This window comes from Cupressus sempervirens, chromosome 3 (assembly GCF_028749045.1).
Source record: "Cupressus sempervirens isolate cs-2001-9-10 chromosome 3, ASM2874904v1, whole genome shotgun sequence".
Taxonomy (NCBI): domain Eukaryota; kingdom Viridiplantae; phylum Streptophyta; class Pinopsida; order Cupressales; family Cupressaceae; genus Cupressus; species Cupressus sempervirens.
This window is the reverse complement of record NC_143120.1, coordinates 780,290,959-780,311,097: the sequence shown is the minus strand read 5'-3', so window position 1 is coordinate 780,311,097 and position 20,139 is coordinate 780,290,959. Positions and strand designations below refer to the sequence as shown.

General features: G+C 35.1%; 1 protein-coding gene across 13 annotated transcripts in view; it reads left to right on the top strand.

The window, feature by feature from the left end:
• MIS12 (minichromosome instability 12 (mis12)-like protein) overlaps positions 1-20,139 on the top strand; it is a 161,538-nt gene that overhangs the window by 123,037 nt on the left and 18,362 nt on the right. For 6 of the 13 annotated variants that reach the window (XR_016362694.1, XM_089821893.1, XM_089821892.1 and 3 more), the window contains 2 exons: positions 10,417-10,554; positions 10,678-10,756. Coding sequence is in view for 5 of the 13 variants with exons in the window: in XM_089821893.1 (XP_089678019.1) it covers positions 10,417-10,554; positions 10,678-10,745 (206 nt within the window). In the remaining 8 variants the exon portion in view is untranslated. Of the gene's footprint in view, positions 1-10,416; positions 10,555-10,643; positions 10,757-18,081; positions 18,122-20,139 lie in introns of all 13 variants that reach the window. The other 7 variants (XR_016362697.1, XR_016362696.1, XR_016362701.1 and 4 more) reach the window with 3 other exon arrangements.

The following is a 20,139-nucleotide window of genomic DNA, read 5'->3' as shown; positions in this document are numbered from 1 at the left end:
TTGTGCTTAGCTAGGGTGCAGTACTAGGTGATAGTAATTTGCCCTTGTCCTTTTATTTTTTCTTTGTATAAAGTGCTCAAAAGTAAATAACGTCTGGTGGGTAACATTACTGGGACATATTTTTTTACATCATAGACCTTTTGAAGTTGTTATAATAATATTGTATTCCTTAGCTTATAAGGGTCATTTAGTCTTTTAAGTTGTCTAGTTAGCATCTTTCTATTTTTTGTATGTCATTTAGTTAGTTTGGTAACTTTCTATTTTGAGTATTTTTTTTACGATTGTTTCCTTAATAGAAAGATCTTGTAAACATTTATTTATGAAGCTTTTATTTCCTTTGTAATTAATTAATTCAGTGCATCAATTATCATTTTATGGTATCATAGCGGGTCAGAATTTTATAACAAATTAGTTTGTAGGTGTTTAGCTAGAATTTATTTCCAAGAATTATTTTGAAAAGATGTTTTAATGAAAGAAATCATGTGTTTCTCTTATGTGAAATTTGTAGGTTGTTTTGGTTGAATCTCTAAGGAGAGAATCTTGGGATTGTGCACATGGATAGTTCATTTGTCTGATTTTCATAAACTTGTGTTGCGTCTTGTGACATTGCGTTAGCTATTTATGAGGCTTTTATCTCCTTTGTAATTAATTAGTTCAATGCATCAATTATCATTTTATGGTATCATAACGGGTTAGAATTTTGTAACAAATTAGTTTGTAGGTGTTTACCTAGAATTTATTTCTAGGAATTATTTTTGAAAAGATGCTTTAATGAAACAAATCATGTGTTTCTCTTACGTGAAATTTGTAGGTTTTTTTTGTTGATTCTCAAAGGAGAGAATCTTGGGATTGTGCTCATGCATAGTTCTTTTTTTTGGTTTTCATAAACTTGTGTTGCGTTGGCTACGCAAGAAGGGATTTTATAGGCTCGCATAACCTCTCTAAGGTTTTTAATATTTGGGGGCTGTCCCTGCTTTCTCGCACCTCTAATTTTTGCCCACGTGAATGTTTTTTGACCATTTTTCCCATAAAATGGCCTCTTTTTACGAGATTGTTGTTTTCTTGCAAGCTGCAGTAGGTTTTTTTGACAGTGCAGACATTTTTGCACAAAAATTGTGAGTTTTCTGAAAGTTGCAACCAGTCCTTTGTGTAGATCAGTATCTCGTCTTTTTGCATGATTTTTGTGAAAAATATTGGTACCCTACAAGGTTGATTGCCCCCAGTTTTAAACCTACATTTTGTTGGGATTTGTGCCATAAGGGTTTGGACTTATTTTGACATGAAAAAGATTCATTGCAATCTATACTATTTGCTTGCTGAAGGTTTTGGTATGAGTTTTGACAAAAAATTGTAATGTTCCCAAGTACGGAGGGACATGACTTGTACAAAGATGATTGCTTTAGGTTTGTACAAGTGTCTTGGCAGAAGCCGTACGGTGGGTGTGCTGGTGATCTCACCTATGTTGGTTTTTGTACGGTGGAAGTGAAGGGACGCCGTACGGTATACAAGGCAAGAAAGGGTCTTATGATGTCTAAGCTTTGGCCGTATGGTGTTGGGAAGGAGTCCGTACAGTGGTGGGGTGAAATGACTGGTTGTATGGTGGAGAGACAACTACGGGTAATTGGCCATACGGTAGGTCCCAATGGTCATACGATATGGTAATCCTGCAGTATGGACAGAGGCACTGCGTGTTGCGCTGAGTCAAGGGTCTATAGGGTAGCAGATGGTGTATTGATGGAAGGTGGGTTCAGTCATGCAACCATAAACAAACTTATTGTCTTGAATTCATTAAATAAAAGCCAAACAAGAATGGAGATTGAACATGAGTAAATTAATGTTCCTAAGTACGAAGGGGCTAAAATTGAATGGAGATAAAGTTAGGAAACCTGTACGGTGTGGAAACACAAGCCGTACGATGCAATGAGGGAGTCCGTATGGTGATGGGGAGGGGAAGTACGGTTGCCGACCAAGAAGGCCGTATTGTGTCTGAGCAAGGGCATAGGAAAAGGCCGTATGGTGTCAACAAGAAGGTTGTATGGTAGAGTTAGCAGCACATAAAAAAGCTGTACGATGGCTGTATCGAGATGTTTTTTGTATGGTAGAGACAATAGAATGATGGCAGTACGGTAGGCTAGATGGTCATATTCTAAGGTATGCCTTCAGGCGGTACGGTACATAGAAGTGCAGTACAGATATGTTTGAAAAGGTAATCGTTTGGTAAGTGCTTGAGCCGAAAGTGATAAAACATCAATTGTTAATGCAATCCTGTTCATACATAAACACAATAGATTTAGATGAAATCCAGACACAATAAGAGAGATTGAACATGAATAATTGTTCAATTGATATATACCTATATGATACTGCTTTGACTTTGCCAGATCTGAGCGAAGTGTTATAGGCGACGGAATAGGGTGAGGATTGAATCCCGCCGAAACTAGAAGAGCCAAATAAGAAAGGTCTTTCACTTCCGAAATGGCGAACAATAGAGAATCCCAATGGGAATTCGCAGTACAGAGAAAAAAATCCAAATTATATACTTAATGACTACCTACAAGGCCGTGCTTAAATACCCATCAGGGAAAACTTTCTGAGGGTGTGCAAAGATAGCCGATGGCAACTCAAACTATAGAAACAAAACAAAAATGGGTTTGAGATATATTAAATCAATCGGGCCATTAACAATAGTTTGATTAATGAATTATTTTATAATGGGAACATTACAATCCTCTTGTCCCAAATTTTGCTTGTCTTCAAGCAAATGCAATGCTAGATGTTGAAGAATGTGCTCGCCCTCCCACGTCGCATCATCCAACAACAAGTGTTTCTAATTTACTAAATATTCCTTCACCGTGCGGTTTCGCAGGGTCTTGTCACGTACTTCAATGATCTGAACTGGTTCCAATATGAGCTTTCCGTCGTCATTGAGCGGCGAAAAGTCTCTAGGTATCGTGACGTTTAGTCCCACGGCTTTCTTCAGGCATGAAACATTGAAAGCATTATGAATTTCGCTGCCCTCTGGAAGTTGTAGTTTTTGGTGACTCCACTAATGCGATGAACTACATGATAGCGGCCATAAAATTGTGGCTTCAGTTTTTCTTTTCCCTTTTTCTTCAATGAGGATTGTCAATATGGATGGAGCCTGAGATAGACCAAGTCTCCTACGTCGAAACTCTTGTCTATTCGGTGTCTGTCGGCATACATGTTTTGTTGATTCTGTGCTTGTTGTAAGTTTTCCTTTAGGCATCTTAGGATGCCATGTTTCTCTTGAAGCCGGTCTCTCATCTTCAGTGCGTGACTGTCACTCAGATGTTTGTCGATGAAGGAAACGGGTTCGTACTCGTATAAAGCTTTGAATGGTGCCATCCTGATGGAAATGTGGTATGTGGTATTGTAACAATATTCCCCTAGGTGTATCTATTTGACTCACACCCGTTGTTGTGCCGAAACATAGTTGCGAAGGTAACCTTCGAGCCACTTGTTCGCAATCTCCGTTTGTCCATCTATCTGAGGGTGGTAACTAGTACTTGGTGAGAATTTTGTCCCTGCTAGTCGAAACAGTTATGTACAGAAGATACTGATAAAGCGTCCATCTCGATCACTGACAATGTTTCAGAGTAACCTATGTAGACAAAAAAACTTCTCTGAAAAATAGATCAGCTATCTGTTCGGCTTGAAAGTATAAGTGGATGGCTAAAAAATGTGCGTACTTCGTTAGTCTATCAACCACCACGAAAATAAAATCCTTTTCGTTCACCTTGGGAAGTCCAGTAATGAAATCCATTTAGATACTTTCCCACTTCTGTTCTGGAATTGGTAGAGTTTGCAGTAACTCGACGAGTAGAGTCTGTTCAGATTTGTTCTGCTGGCAGACCGCACACTTTCTTACATACTGCAATTCGTCTCCTTCAAGACCTTTCCATGAAAACCTCTCCTTGAGAAGTAAGTTTTGAGAGAACCTGAGTGCCCTGCCAAGGGTGAGTTGTGTACCTCCTTAGATTTTTTGCTTCAATTTGGATTACGGCACTAAAAAAATCGAATTCTTATAGTAAATGATGTCATCCACCACTTTGTATCGATCATCTCGGGTGTTGCCATCCATTGGCTCACAGGGAAATGTGTTTTTGGAATATTCTATCAACAAATGTGCTTTTTAGTCAATTGAAATTTGGGTTAGTAAGCAGATGGCTGGGTTCTTGGACAAAGCATCTGCAACCACATTGTTCTTTCCTTTCACATTCAATGTCAAAATCAAAAGCTTGAACCTTGCTTACCCATTTTTGTTGCCTCTCATGCACACATGTATCACCCCAAGACTCTTTTCAAACACTTCATCAATCTTGCAGGGCTCAATTCTTAGCTTAGCACCACCCATGGCAAAAGTATGGAGAGTAAAGACCAGAGTAAAAATGTGACCGAGAATGATAGAAAGACCTTATGAAGTGAAGGCCTAAGCTGTCTTGTCAATAAATAATGGCTGCCATAATCCCTTCTTATACCTTAATATTTTGCTCTGCATTCCTGTACACGTGAGAGCTTTTAAGGAAAAGATGAAGGCGTTTTTGGTAAGATAACTGTATCCTTCATAATCTCTTTTCTTGGGAATATTGTAATCATACTAATTATAATTATAATTATTACTACAACACCATAAAGAATCACATCCTGTCGTAGTCGTCATTGAATACTTTACGGGTTCATTCCATGTCATCACCTTCACACTTCATGTAGCCAAGATGTCCAACCAAATCCATCTAGTTAGCACAATTCTCTGAGTATAGCTTGTGTCCCTTTTCTTTAAGGCGGTGTCTTGAGCATACAACCCATCATTTAAAAAATTTGGGTTAAAAGCGATGGTGATGTGTTCCTCATGCTTTAAGAGGATTCAGGTACTGTTTGACAGGTGTTTAACAACACCCTGACACCTCAAGCTTTCTAGCTGCAGACGAACCAAAGGCATAGAGCCTGTCACACCTTTGTGGTAAATTGGTTTATCTTTTATTTCTAGAAACGATGGAGCAGGGTATTGATATCAAGGAGAACAGGGCTCACTCTCTTTCTTCCTTAGACTTGCTCTTGACAACTTCAACAATAATTTTGGAGTCACCTTCAATCTCAAAATTTGTGATGCCCATGGAGGAATCAATTTTAAGTCTGCATAGCAATTCCATACCTTCTTCTTGATTAATTGTTTGATCCTTTAGGGGTTCTACATAAGAAGCTTTTAGTTGGCCATAGAAGTTCCTTAGAACTCCACCACTAACCTGCATATTGGTAGTGGCATCAAGATTCAGCTTGAACCAATCAGGAGGAGGTGTCGACTTAACCATGGCTTTGGCCTATTTTTTAGAGTTGTCAAGTTTGTCAAACTAAGTTTTTAGGTTCTAGTCATGGACAATGCATTGCTCCATAAAAGTTTGGGGAGAATTAGGGCATTTCCAATAGCAAGTGGAGACAATCTCCGGGATTGGTTTCAACCCTGTGTGTAGAGTGGCCTGTGGGGAAGTTTTAGTAGCTCTAAAGATTCTGTTTGATGAAGGGTGCTCCCCCCCTTAATACCACATGCACTTAATAGGAAATAGAGAAACAACAACAATTTGCAAGAATAGAAATTGGGCTTCTTATTATCTCCAAAGTATGGAATTGCAAATTTTAGAAATACAGTATGTGAAGCTACATGGGCATTTTCGTTATAATATTCTGCAAGAAAGAGCTACGAACAACCACCCAAAACTGCCCTAGACAACTCTACAGACCTTGGTTATATAGACAACCCTACAAACCTTCGTTAAATAGGCGATTTTCTAAAGCCTTCAAAATTTAGCTGAAACTTTTTATACAAAAATTTGTATGTAATGTCCCCATTTTTGACAGGTTCCTACAGTTGGCCAGGTTAGTTCACCATTGCGACCCTTGTGAGTTGATAGTGGGATTTGAGGGTCTCAATTCTGTGGTTATAGGCTTTCTAGCAGCCTATGGTGTGTTTTGGCTCTATTTGAGGGACTTACTATTTATAGTAAGTCAATCTCTTGATTCTGATGAGCTCAGTTGAGTTAGAGGAGTTGGAGGATGCTCTCAATTTTTATTTCAAGCTTTCAGTTTGAGCTCCAAGAATGTTGGAGGGAACGTCTATTTATAGTAAGTCACTCTGTCAGTTTGGTATTTATTTATGCAAAACTTATAAGGCCAAAATTAAGTAAATTTGTGATCAGTTTGCTATACATCTTGATGTTGTGTTTGAAAATTTAAGACATCATAGATTCAGTGGTAATTGGGCTACTTGCCAAGTGTTTGACAAAATGTCAAACCATCGAAATGTGAAATAAATTGACGCTTGATTTAGCTATAACCAGACAGGGCGATTACATTGTATCAAAAATTCTCAATAACTTCACCAATACATATGATATCATAATGAATCTCAATTGATAGGCTGATATATCTAAGGTGAACCTCCACTTCTGAGAACATTCTGAGTTCATATGACCAACTTACTAAAAATAGTATATTTCCACAAATAACAACCTTGCACTAAAACAACCCTTATTAAAAAGACAAACATAAATATTTTTGGGTGATGCAAGACTTCCCTTCCACCCAAGATGCTCTTGCATCACTGTTGCTCCTTTCATTTTAAATGCACCAGCATATACGAGGGGATATCTATTTCCAAAGTATTTTGAGCACGGGGTGGTTGGAGGTACATTGCTAGTGGATAAACTGTTTGACATCAACATTGAGATCCTGTTTGAGGTTAATTTTGCTAAGAAGATGTTGCCAGAGGAAAGAAGCAAGCTCATAGTGAAGAAGAGGTGGTTAATGTTCTCCTCCTCCTTAGACATTATGCACCTATTGGCAAGCTTGAAGCTCCTTCTAGTAAGCTTGTCTTGCATTAGGATTTTTGCATACATAAGTGTACACCAAAGGAAGTTGAGTTAGGGGATGAGGCACAGGTCCCAAATCTTGGCCCAATCACTGGGATCTCTAATAATAGTAAAAGTCATGTCATAGGCTGATTTGACAGTGGAGATGCCAGACATGGTGGGTGATCAAATAACCTTGTCATTCTGCCTGAACAAGGGGATTCTGGTATGTTGTGGGTTTGCCATGAGCTTTGTGGTGAGATTCTGGGCCTTTGGGTTGTCGGTAGGTAGAGGGATTTGATTTTTCCATCTCGTTTTGGTGATGTAACCAACCACTTTTTGACCATGGATAGGGGCAAGCAGATTATAGAGAGGCTGTAATCTGTGGGCCGCTGTAAACCGAAGATCAAGCTAGTTGTCTTTCCAAAATCTGAGGCTTGCCCCGTTACCAAACTGCCATTAGATCCCTTTGCAAAGGATGCTTCTGCACTTTAGGATGTTGTTCTATATTTTGGAGCCTTGGGGGTGATTTCCTTCCATTAAAAGCTCACTAAAGGAACCACAGTTAAGGTATTTAGTCCGCATAATATTACACCAGTCCTTTCCTATGATGAGGTTCCGGGCCATCTTGGAGATGAGAGTTATGTTCAGGTTAGGCCTAGTTCAGATTGTTGCGGATAACTGTAATAGTGATTTTATATTGATTATAAAAATGAAGATAGGTTATATAGGTAAATGCACTACGATGTTTCTTAAAAAAAGAATCATTAAAGACAGAAATAGAAACTAAATCAACTTACTATTCCTAAATGACCATTAAATAATACATTTTTTCTTTGATATTCTTCCTTGATGGTCACTCAGTTAACTGTGCCAAGTTGCCCCCTGAATTTAAAAAACTTATCCGAGCTGGGAGACTTGGTGAGGACTGCTGTAGTCTGATCCTCAGTTGGAACATACTGGAACTATACTTATCATCTTCTGCAAGGTTTTGGATGAAACGACAATAAAGGTCAACATGCTTGGTGTGCTCATGGAAGACTGTATTTTTTTGCAAGTTTGAACACCCTTGATTGTTTTAGTATATAATGTTCAAGTACCTTCTTGAGACAATTGCATGCCAGAGAGCTTCCTTTGAAGCAAAATCTCCTCACATGCTGCTTTTATAGCTCCTCGATATTCTGCACCTGTTGAGGAAAGAGCTGCCACTTGTTGCTTATTACTAGAAATGAAAGACGAATACTAGGATGTCTTTGACAAATCTAACTGTGAAGTGGTTATGTGGCCCAAGTTATCAGTGACAGTTGATATGCTTCGAGAAATGTCGTCTCACAAGACTGCTATAGAGATTTTGATGCCCTTGCATAGTCTCCATGAAACCTTGACAAGGGCAAAGCATTCTTGTTAAAGAATATGTTGTTTTCTGTCATGATGGACAATAAGAAGTCTGTGTAGGAGCATCCTGAAAAGATCAGGGATATTTGAGATCAACTGGAGACCATTGGTTACAAGATGGAAGAAGGGGATATGATGGTCATTATGTGGAAAAAGCTTACCATGATCCTATGAGCACTTGATAAGAATTCTCAATATGACATCAACTAATGTTGACCCAAGGTTTGATGAGCCGTGCAATAAGCTCCCATAGAAAACCAGGTGGATACAACGGTTCGGTAGTAGCAGTGACACAATTTGTGTCGAATAAATGTTTATTGCCAAGGGCAAAGGCAAAGGTGTGCCTACTCAGCAAAAAGGACTATGAATATTTTATGATAATTTCAAGAAAAATATCGCCACTTTTGTGGTAAACTTGCTCATATTAACCAGTACTCCAAAAAGTGGTTGTCTGATCAGAAACCCAAGTAGAGAGGGTCTTAGAAGGAGGCTCATGTTGCAGAAAGTTTTGAAGAGGAGTCAGCCTTCTATGCATCTATGGTCAAATAGTCTGCAGATTCTGTGAAACCTTCTGCACAATATTTAGTTCATAGAATGACCATTTTGGGAGGGCATTATAATAATAGTGTACTATTTAGCTTTTAATGGGTCATTTACGTCTTTTAAGCTATCTAGTTGATTTGGTTAGCATATTTCTATATTTTGTATGTTCGTTTAGCAATTTTCTATTTTGATTGTTATTCTTAATCGTTTTTATTATAGAAGGATCTCCTTGTAATTGGTTATATATGGAGCTTTTACCTTCTTTGTAATAATCAATTGAATCTATCAATTATCAATTCAGAATCAACACATTTCAACATGGTGTTCGTTTACAAAAAAAATGCATTGAAAATTAGAAAGTGAGATTTGTTTTTGAACATCATGATCAAATAAAATCAGTGAAGCATATGCGTATAAAGTCAATTGGGAAACCTATAAAATGTTCTATTATAATCATAAACCAAAATATCAGTGTTGAGTTGGGTTTAGGGTTAAGGCTTGTGAAAATTAAAAAACTGCTCCAATCATAATAGTTGAGGGTTAGATTGGTATCTATGATTGAAAATAAAAAGGGTTAGGACTTGTTGGGGATCTAGGATTGCAAGTTATTACCTTGAAATCCTAACAGCTAGGTTTGTATTATAAACAGTAAGGTTTCTGATTTAAATTTTTGGCTTAAGGTTCAAATGTTAATTTTTGGTAAACCTTAGCCTTTGTTGTTTGTAACTTAAACCCTGATGTCTAATGTCCCTAAACATCAAAGAGCCTAAGCCTTAGGAGTTTAAAAACTTCAAAAAAAGACTATAGGGACGAGAATATTGTAGACAGTGAAAGAGCCACATAGCTAAATCAATTTGAAACAGTAGAAATGGCAAGTGTCTTGGGTTGTGCCCTAATTGATGTGAATAATTGATACTAACAGTTCTTTAAAAATTTGATCTTTGTTTCAATGTTTCAATTATTTAATGTACCTGCACATTGATAAATTTGGAGCTTGGAAAATTTATGATTATTGTTTGAATGTTTCGATTACTTAATGTACCCCCACTTTGATAAATTATAATTTTTGACTGATTAAACTGAAAAAAATTGCATATATTTTGAGCAAAAGAACAATAGTTTTGTAAACAAATTGCTGTTTATTAATTGTCAATAAATTGCAATCGAAATTTTAATTGCTATATAGTGGTTTTTGAGGATTGATGCTTTGTTCTATGGAAACTCTGCTGACCCGATTCAGATAGGCTGCCTGTTTTCTGGCTACCAATTGATTAGGATTAATTTATAGTTTATTTTTGTATGTTATGTATATGAAATAGTAGAATTGAATTTTTGGTATGTTTATGAGATAGTTATTCTCTTGTAATAATGCTTTATTAACTTTGTTTATATCTCTGCATGTGTGTGTCTATTTGTAATTGTAGTACGGGAGTTTTGAATTATTTGATCCTATTATTGCATAACATTGCATTGCCCGAAGCTCTTTTGATCAGCCAAAACACATTATACATACATACATACATACATATATATAGATATGTATGTATGTATGTATTGACGACAGACATTTTCATGCTTGGCCATTACTTTCTTTGACATGCAATTTTAATTGCAGAGTTTATAAAAGCAATTTCTGTACTCCGTGAGAAACTGGAACAATGCAAGACTGAGAGAAGGGACAAAATGGAGAATCTGCGTATTGAGAGGATTAGAAGCCCAAATATATATAGCATCAAAAGAAAACATTTTCCTGGTAAGAATAATAGTTCTAGCAAGCTTGCAGCTGTTATTGGAATTTCTTGATTTTTACCACTGTTGGTTTAACGGTTAGCCTAATGACAGTTATTCAATTTTTGGTTAACCGTTTCTCCCAAAGGTTTCGAGGCAAGCGTGGATGATATGCAACAATTTGTAAACAATTTCAAGGATATTTATCAAAGCTAGATATGATGCAGGTAACAAAATTCTATCATTGAAGATTCTTGTTAATTAGTAGAAGTTGTCGGGGGTGAAAATATGAAGCCTATTGGGTTGAGTTTCTTCTCTGCTTTTTAAAATTAGAAAATCTAGTACATTGCATAAAACCATGCATTGCAGTGTCACAATCTGAATTTTCAATGTTTGAGATTTGTTTTCATATTTTTCTGAGGTCCAATTTTAGCGCTGCCTTTTGGATAGTACTTTCCTTACCCCAGTTAGAAATTTTGGAAACAAATATAAATTTAGACCTCTCAAAGTGACAATTTCAATAGAATGATTACCAAGTTTGCTGTAAACATGTATCTTGTGATGGTTATCTGAACTTTAAATCCTTCAAATATGAAGATTCCAATAATCAGACAATAAAATCAACCTTCCACTTGGCTGAAACAAGTGAGGTGGGTGGAGTGGCATGAATAGTTTGTAAAATCAGAGAACTATGCTTGCAAAATGGAATTGAAGCACTCATAAAACTTGAACAACTTATCTTGGAAACCCCATGAGAGGAAGTTCAACTTTTTGTAGTGTGATATGCCACACTATATTGTGGAATTAATTTGGAAGAAATGATACAACAGGCATGAGGCAACAATGGCTGCTTTCTGCACTTTATGTCCCTCTCCCAAAACTAGAAAACAACAGAACTTGCTTGTAATATTCCCCATTTCAATACCTACTCAATTCACTCATGCTGATCGAGTAATTCCATCAAATATTTATTGGGTTTTAATCAATCTAAGGTGTTTTCTTAGGCTTAGAGAGATGTCTTACGAGTTGTAGAGGTTGGAAAGTTGCTAGATTGTTTGAAATCTTCTGGACTGCTTCAACAGTAAAAGGTGCATTCACCATGTTTTGGAAGAGTGCATTGTGGAAAAGGGCAAATTTGTTTCCCTTGCAAATTATCAATTTTGTGAAATTCCAAGTTCTTTTCTGTTTTGCTTCTGAATTCAATTTCCTCATTTATATTCCTGTTTTTTGAGTTTTACTTGCTGTTCATGTTACGAGTTGTTGATCCTTATTAATCACACTTCCCATCTTAGGAAGCTACGTGCTTCACAAAAGATTACTTGCTCTCTTAGATTTTCTTTGGATTATTAGTTGCTTGGATGATCTTTACAAGCTTTTTGAATATGTTTCCTCCTACAATGCACAAGTCTTATAGAGACAATAGAAGCTAGTTTTTTTATACATTGAGTATGGAGTGCTCATAAAGCTGGATGTATCCACAACTCACAATTGAGTGCATCTTTACAAATGGAGTTGATCATCTTTGGATGCATTTTCAGCAAAGGCCTCATAAAAAAGTGAAAGATCAGTATCTTGGTGGTTTGATTGTCTTTTTATGTTCTCATATGTAATCTCATCCTTTGAAAACCAAACTATGTATTGTACCCTTAGTTTGTGCTCCTTCATATGCATATCTTGCCTTTGCTAATGTAAAATTTGAGCTTTTAAATCAATTACGCTTTAATCTTTAGTTGGCTTTCCCTTGTACTTATAATAAACATTGAAGTTTTCCACCTTTATATCTTTTTGTACTTGCTGATTAAAAGCTTCATGAAGTGGACTTAAGGGCTAATATTGCAAGCATGCCTTAAAGAGTTGAAAGGTGACTCATCTATGGAAAAATGAATTGCCCTATTAGAAAAGTACAAAATGCATGAACTGACTTATCCCATGCCTTAGCACACTCGCTGATTGTTTTCCTCATGAGTTACACCATGGTCTTGATGGCCACTTCTGTTTGACCATCTGTTTGTGGGGTAAGGCAATATTCTTTCCTAGGATTCTGGGATTACGTTCTTAAAACTCAACTGCAAGAGACTTATATCTTTCAAAAACTTTACTCACGATAGATTCAGTTGTGGCAAATGCAAAATTAGTTATCTTGATACTATGCAACAACTAGACAGTCGACCTTAAATGTATATTGATTGTGATTTCTATACTCAACCAGTTGCACCTTGGTTTATGGATCCCATATGTATATGAAATGTAATTGTAATGAACCACTGATATATAACTTAGGTGCAAATATGCTGATATATATTGACTTTACTATAATTGCATTGGATTTCTGATATACAAGATGAATATGTTTTATCACTTATCCTATCTCTATAGATCTTGTAATATGCAGTATGAAACGATTATATCAATCAGATATCTTCTGTATGTCTATGTAAATGATATCTTGTATTTTGAGTGTGATATTCAGATCTGCAGTATATAAGCGTTATTGATCTGATGTTATGAAGTTTGTCTTGCAAACTTTGACCAATGTAATGATATTTCTGTTTCAGGTATGGCTGTATGAGTATACACTGATTTCCTTCCAATTGTTTATCAATATTGACCTTAAGAAACGAAGATGAGATAATTATTGCTGTTTGTGATATAGCTTCATAACTTTACAAGGATGCTGCTGTTGGTCTGATAAGACCACTTCTTTAATGCCGTCACTTGTCTGTGTTGATGTTTTGTAGCTTCTGTCGAATAAATTCTAGTGAAGATATGTATATTTATACATAATTAATATATGTAAGATGTACATACAGACACACACACACACACATGTGCGTGCACGCACGCACACACACCCACACACACACACACCCACACACACGCGCACACGCACGCACACATGCACACTCACACGCACAAAAACACACACACACACGCAGGCACGCAGGCACACATGCACGCACCCGCACGCGCACACACACACACACACACACACACGTTGCAATTGAAAGACATACCGCAAAATGGCAGCGCCATTGCATTTTGCAACAATCACATTCCTTAATTCTTTAATATAGATATCTTTTATTGTGATTTAAATCAACTAAAACTGATATAACATATTTAATAATAATATATGATGTCATATTTAATCATATGTTATGTTTGGGAGTACCAACATGCATGAGGGCTTATTTTAGTATACCCTTTCCTTGTCTATATGAGAAAAGCAATTAGTCTCAGGTCTTACCTATTGATGTTAGTGTTGTTTCAGTTGGATAAAACTCACTGAAGATACATACATACATATATATACTGAGTTATTATCACACTCTTAATCTTGACAATAAGCAAATGTTATTGATAACTAATGAGAGTTATAGAGACTTGTCTCTACGGAGACATGCCTCGTAATATCATATACATATGCTTTGAGAAGGTAACTTGAAACACACATAAATTAATAAATTTTAGTGCAAGTTACAACAATGACAAAACAATCAAGCTTAACATGGTATCCAAGCATGTCATTTCCTATTTGTGATGAAAATAAATTAAATAATTAATTCTTGACCATACCATCAGGTGCAATATTTGTAATGAATGGTGGCTTGTACTCTCATTAATAAAAAATGTTGGAGGATTCATTGTGCCAGAGTTGGGAGATTGCAAAATATCAAATGACAAGTAATGAGGAATGCAAGTTCTTACGTCTACGATTTATATGCATATTGTCAATCAAACTACATAGATAAGGGTGGAGAAATGGGTTATGAAAGGAATTGAAAATCACCACTTGTCCCAAATACATGATAAATCTAGAACATGAATGATGTGATATGTACTAGTTGTCAACCTGCTAAGAATCACACGAGCTTCTAACCACGCAAGTAATGCTTCCAAGAAACTTTCACATCAATTTATGGTGATGGTTGTTGAAGAGTATGACATCTAGGTTGATGGAGCCTTGAGAAATAACATTGACCAACAAGATGGAAAGGAATTATAGAAAGTCTAGTTTTGATTACTTCATGCTACAGTCGCAGAAATTGGTGACCTCATTGCAATTTGTGAAAAAGGTTGAACGCATAAGGAAAGGAGGGTTGCTGAGAAAATTGATGACAGGAGGAATCATTATCCCTAATGCTATTATGAGGTAGTCAATACACATTTGGCTTCTCTTCTCTTCCTCATGTTTTTTTTAGGGGATTTTGTAGATGATAGGGGATGTGTTGAGAAAAGACATTGAAAAATGTGTTCACGATAAGCAATCTGCAAGAATTTTTTCTCTATGAAGGCTCTAATGGCTTGCAACTCAAAGCAATTGCAATAGAGATGCTTAGTGTAATACTAATGAGCATGAGGAGATGTGGAAACTTGTGAACAAGGCGAGAGAAGACTTCACTCTAGTCGCACTCCACAACATTTAGAAGTGTGAGGCGACAATTAAACTTAAATTAATGTGACATCAAAGACAAAATGGTCATGTGACTAGAGAATTCATTGGTGTGCTGAGTGAAATTCTTTAGGGATTTCACGCTACAAACTTAAGGGATTGAATAATGCAATTCTATAGATCAGTAGGTGGGCATACCAGATTTGTCTCCACTTTGTCATGAGAGCTTTGATACTCCTGCACAATATTTGAGAAGCAACAATTGATTCAATGTACTAATGTGTAGGGGTTAAAGGGTTATCAGATCTTGCTACTGTTATGTTACATAATAATTAATTCTACTAACAAAATGTTAGTAGTTTTGACAATAACGATTGCAAGTGTTAACAACATGTTTTGGATATAACTATAAACTTTGTTGGAATGTGTGATTCCATAGAAGTTTCAATGAATTCACATCAAATTAGCAAGTTATACATTGTTATTGTAGACGAATATTGTGGATCAAACATGAGTTACTGATAAAATAGGATATTTCTACAAATAAGAATTCATGAATTGAAGCATTTGTTTTGGTCAAAGGTTTGGTCGGGTTGTTTAGCTTGATTCCAGATGGACGTAGAAAATTTAAATGTTGACAGTGGTTTATCCAATATGAAAAGAGTGGATTGAAAACTTGACAATGTCATATACAAATAAAGGATTGAAATGTTGTCAGTGGCTTGCCATCTTAGCAATGTTCTAAAATATAGCGACTTTTGCCATCAATACAGTTGATAGTTTTTGTGGTGGTGATTTAGTCTTTTGTTATTATTTGTTAAGGCTTGACTAACCACAATGTAAAGGTCATTAGTGAAGTTGCCTCATGATCTGTGTTCTATTATTTAGTGGTTTGAGGATTTTGGGATATGAATCGGTACAACACATCCATGTTTGGTGAGTTGTGATGTGCAAAAAGTGTTTATCAAACTTTGAAAGCAAGTCTAATGAAGGTTGTGCAATATTGACTTGTCTTCATTAAGGCTATTTGCATAGCCTTGAGTAATGATTGGCCTTATGTTGCCATAAGAAAGAACCGGGGGCAAGGCTAGTAGCTGTGCTTGTCTAAAAACATTAATAGTTGTATGTGCTGGTAGATTTTTGATTGAATAATGAGATAAGTATTTTTTATTCTTCTCGAGTATTACATTTATTTGCTCACTGCAGTCTCTTTAATGTATTTCTATATGTACTATAAGAATTGTTGGCTTGTTCTTTTCCTTGATCCCCATGAATGGTTCTTTGTAAAGAAGAAAAACAAGACCAGGAAGAAGTTTGCCATATTTATATGATGCAAAATTGTTCAATATAAGAGTGGGAATTTTACATTGTATGGGGTAAGTAACAAACAATGTGCCATTCCCATTTGATTGTCATGCTCAATAAAGTGAGACTTTTGAAGCGAATATTCTTGGCGATTGAGATTATGTGTATCCTTCTATATCAAGAGGGAGCTTGATAGTTCATTAGAGGCAACCTTGGATAAAGAGAGGGAGTAGATATAAGATATATTTGAGTTGATTTGAGGGAGTCTAACATTGAATGAGGAGCTCTAAAGATTGACCTATTAGATTCAGAGGGAGTGAAACACTTTATCAGAGGTAACTTTGAACGAGGAGCTTGAAAGTTGATATTAGATTCATAGAGAGTTTGGCACTTCATTAGAAGTAACCTTAATGAGGAGCTGAAAAAGTTAGTGTTTCTTCGTGAAAGAGAAGTTCCAAGTGCAATAGCTCATAATACATTCTTCTCTATGAGAGATAAGTTTGAGGCGAAAATAAGGCGTGAAAAAGAAGTTCCAAGTGCAATCACTCATAATACATTCTTTTCTGCGGGAGATAAGTTCGAGGCGAAAATCGTTATTCTCATAAATGGCTCATGGTGGATGTCATGACAACACCACATGAGAGTATTCATAGTGATTTCATGTAAACTTTTGATGTCATCTGTGTATGGGCCTGTCCCCCTATTTGCATCATGAGGAAGTGATGAGTTTCAAATGATCATCACTTGTAATTGTAGAAGTTATTGAAAGGTGACAATCTTACAACAACTTCAATCTGTCTATCGTGACCTATTTTTTATATAATGTTTAAACATATCATGATAGATTATATATTATAAATTGACAACAAAGTGTTAGATGCCATTCAATTGACAGTCTATGAGTTGTTTGTACAGATGTATCATAGGTACTTTGTGAATATTACGTGACATGATATTTAGAAGGCCATTACCTTATTATTGTGTACTTGGTGAATATCATGCATTGATATTTAGTAGGCCATTGCTCAAAGTATTTGGTGAATATCATGTGTGGATATTTAGGACATCAATACTCATGATATCACAATTGATCAATTCAGTGGAGATCTTCTAGTCAAAGACATCCTTAAGATTTTCCACCATTCTTGATATTACGTTGAGCTAATATCTATTCATATGTTTATCCTCCTTAACTATGAGGGGGTGTTAATGTTTGTGTAGTTTTAGTTGGATAAGACTCACTGAAGATTATATTTGTGTGTGTGTGTCCGTATATATATATATATATATATATATATATATATATATATATATATATATATATATATATATATATATATATATATATATACTCATCTCATTTAACAACACTTATTATCACACTCCTAATCATGATAATAAGCAATTGTCATTAACAACTAATGAGAGTTAAGAGACATGCCTCTTAGTATCATATACATATCCTTTCAGAAGGTGACTTGAAACACACAAAAATCAAAGTTTTAGGACAAGTTTTAGCAATGACAAAGCAATCAAACTTAACATTACCTTCCAATTAGCATCCCTTCGATTCATCCAACAAAATACGAAGACATGCCTCTTAATATCATATACATATGCTCTAACTTGAAACACACAAAAATTAGTAAGTGTTAGTACAAGTTTCAACAATGACAAAGCAATCAAAATTAACATTACCTTCCAATTAGTAGCCCTTCGATTATTTCAGCAAAAGCACTTGCCTCTATTTTCATAATCAATGCAACAAGTGACATTTTGGCAAATTCATAGGTTATTTTGCTCCTATCATTTTGACAAGTCTTAACTAAGAAATTGACTTCACTATCATTTCAGGTTGACCAAGAATGGCTACTAGTGGATCTTCATGATCAAGGTAAGGTAGTTTTGTTTATTTATTATTTTTACCTTTGGTGTGTATAATTATACCACTTATATTTCTATATTCCACATTTCAACAACACTTATAAATGAATAATTTCGATAGTCTTAATCTCAATCTATTATTTATCTTGACTATTCCTAATATAAGAAATGAATCATGCAGTAAATCTCTACTCTCAACCACTGATAGCTTTTATAATATGTTGATGTACTCTGATGTGGTAATAAAATATATTGTAAGTCTTCTTTCTACAATAGTGACGATATATTTTTCTACCTATATAAGTACGTAAACATATGTAATATCACTTCTAGGAATATGATAACAATTGTTTTTTATTTGGCCTTATATGACTGTAAGGTATGGGTTATTTTTGATGAATATGATCCAGTTATGCGTAAGCATTAAATGATCTAATATTGGTGTCCTTATCAGTTTGACATCAAATAGAGATATATGTTATAAATTGTATTTTGATAAAGACAAATAGGGGAGAGGTGAATATGACTAAAAACTTCCTCTTTTCCTTGATAGACGAGTTCTCCTTATTTACTGTTATATTTGTTTTAGAAGTCTAAGATAGTTTATACTTTTCTATTCATCCATTAACTTTTGTGTCTTAATCCCTCATATGTAGATATGAGTTCTTTCTATCTTGTAATAGTAAAGCGATGTTGGTTTCGTCCCCCTTGGTGGCAATTTGTTGTGTTGGATGTGTGGGTGTGTAATGCTTGTAATTAATATTTAGCCATGTAGCTAATTACACGATTGAGAAGATTCAATTGAGAATGGAAACGTGTCTATGTCCAATCTTCTTTGTGTTTGTTCCCCGTCCAAGCATGTTTTCTACGTTCTTATATTCTATTGTTGTCTTTGTGGTTGTTGTGTATGTGATGACTCTTGCAATCAAAAGGCATTGTTTTTGTTATAAACTTATGTTTGTCTAGCTAATGTCTTAGATACCGATCTCCTTTGAACTCTTCGGCTTGTACTCCTGAAACCACCGCAAACCAATCTATTTTATGTCTACTAGCATCCAATTTTTTTACTTACTAGAACTATTTTTGCAGGCATATAATTAAAATTTTCCTTAGATTGCTCATGATTGGTGATTCTTAATCTAATTGCTCATGATCAATGATCGATGATTCTTCTTCAATTGCTCATAGTTTCTCTTCTTCTCTCATAGTTTGTATGGATTTCTACTCATAAGATGACAATATTATGCTCTGATACCATTTGTAATGTCCATACGTTCGATCTTTTGAATTTTGTAGAAGGATTAAAATATCCATGATTATTCAACACATCTTCCCCCCTTTTCCCCTTCCTTTTATATATCTATTAATCTAACATGCATGCCCTTCTGAATTGTTTTATTAATTATGTTATATCTATAATAGATCATTATTATTTAACTTATTTAATATTCTATTATATTTCATTAGTTAAGTATTACTAGTCACTATAAAGTTATTTATAATATTGTTTGCTTATATTCTTATTGATCTATTTTTAAGCTATTCTTTCTTTATATGAGATTATTTTGTATCTCATTTATTAATTGATATTTTAATTTTATTATTATTATTATTTATGATTAATACATTAGTAATATAATATTTTTTATTATATAATGCATGATATTTTTATTAATACATCGACATATAACTATAGTTTGTATAGATTATATTATTATTTACTTGTAATATAATCATATTATTTAATTAATTACTATTAAATCTTATTGAAGTGAGGATGTTACAATATTAAGCTACTCATGAAGTAGTTGATAAGGTCAAATAAAAAAGTTTCCTATGATTTTAGAATCAGAATCTATTAAATGATGATAAGTTAATGAGATTGAAGTTGATCAGGTGAAAGTTGTAGGATTAAAATTTGATGTAATCAAATAAGAGGCATCAAAGCCATGAAGTATGTGAGATTGGGGCCAAACTTACATTCCACTGTTTTTCAGAAGTTACCCATTTCGAGTTCAAAAATCTTAA